Below are 1502 nucleotides of genomic sequence, written 5' to 3'. Positions count from 1 at the left end.
ATTTTACCCGCTGTACCTTTCAGCTCTTTTAAGCTATTATTTTGCTAAGTTAAGCTGTTTTTATGCTTCTTTCGGCTTTTCAAAGTTAAACTCACTTTAACTGTGTTGCTAATAAACATTTTCAGCAGCTTTCAGCTTGAAGTTTGCAGCTATCAGTTAGTTAATTTCTCTAGTTAGATTAGTTTTGACTGTCTTGCTGAAGGGTAAAGTGGACGTTCAGGTAAAGCTGCAAGGACAGAGTTTTTTTTAAGATAAAACCCTCTGAGTCGCAGCAGATGAGAGGAAGGACAGGAGTTAACAAGAGGGAGACTGCCAGTGAAAGATAAAAGTCAAAAGCAGATGTGAAGATTGAGTAGACGGTAGTGGAGGTTCAGTTGCACTCAGCCCTGTTTCTGCTCTGTTTAATGAYCATTCCTCTTCTCTTCAAACCCCAACTCCCTTCCAACCTCTCCCTCCAGCGCGTCAGAAAAAGCGTTACAAAAAGGCCCGAAGGTCCAAATGGAGCAACGGTGTTATTAAGAAACCCAAGAAGAAGAAGCCCCCGGCCTCGTCCTCGAACACCTCCACCTCCACGTCCAGCAAAGCCAATTCCGACTCGAGCGCCGAGGACGTCAGAGGTGTCCGAACCCGAGCGGCGGACGGCTCGTCTGGTCTGAGCTCRTCCAGCGTGTCAGACAGCAGCGACGAGGAGCAGAGCCGGCGTCTCTCCAACGCCGTCACGAGAGCCCAGAGCGTCCTCACGAACGGATTCGGTCGCCCCGAACTGCTCCAGCTGGCTCGAAGAACCCCCAAACGCAGGCCTCGAACCCGGTCCTCAGGGGCGGCCCCAGCCCCTCGGAGGGCTTATTTAAACAAATTAGGTCTGTATGACTAAGATTTGGAACAAGAGCTGGACCTCTAMCTAAGGCAGTGTGAGCTCCTCGCCCTACTAACTGCTTTTCACTGGACCGCGACTGAGCTTCAAAGCCCCGCAGATGAGAAGCGTGTTAAAAAAGAAAAGAAAAAAAAAAGGGTAGTGAAAGTGCTGCTGCTGCTGAGCAAGATTTAACAAGCGCATTTCTCTCCACTCACAAGCTGGATTCTGGGCTCGGAGCCAAGCTGACACAAAGCTGAGCCGAGAACAGAAGAGCTCTGATATCCCATCACAGAAACACGCACCTCAGATACTTTCACTCAGCGTGAAATGATTTTACGAGCATGTTTAGACCGAGCCCGTTCACGTTTATTTGATGTTTAGGAGCTGCTTTTGTGTCTTTGAGATAAAAACGATGCGCGGATCCTTGTTAGTGATTGCTGCAAACACACAGAGAGGCTGTTGTGGATTGGTGAAACGCCTGTAGAGGTAACTTTAATTTAACTGTGACAGAAAAAAAAGAGATGCTGAAGAGTGTTCTCTWAAAAAAACAAAGAGAAAATAAATAAAAGATAGCTTTGATATATGTAAAGATTTCAATTCAATTAAAAAAAGTTATTCATTTCATTAAAAAAATACTATATACAAT

The 1502-nt window shown here is 45.9% G+C and overlaps 1 protein-coding gene across 1 annotated transcript in view; it reads left to right on the top strand.

Moving 5' to 3' along the window:
* The window catches only part of LOC106528693 (ATPase family AAA domain-containing protein 2), a gene marked incomplete at its 5' end in the record, with an annotated part of 24743 nt that overhangs the window by 17471 nt on the left and 5770 nt on the right, over positions 1-1502 (top strand). The window contains 1 exon segment of the mRNA XM_014023926.1: positions 459-860. Coding sequence (XP_013879380.1) covers positions 459-860 — 402 coding nt within the window.

The sequence above is a fragment of the Austrofundulus limnaeus genome, unplaced genomic scaffold (assembly GCF_001266775.1).
Source record: "Austrofundulus limnaeus strain Quisiro unplaced genomic scaffold, Austrofundulus_limnaeus-1.0 Scaffold397, whole genome shotgun sequence".
NCBI classification, from domain to species: Eukaryota; Metazoa; Chordata; class Actinopteri; order Cyprinodontiformes; family Rivulidae; genus Austrofundulus; species Austrofundulus limnaeus.
Note: the sequence above shows the minus strand (reverse complement) of the source record. Positions and strands in the feature narration are given on the sequence as shown.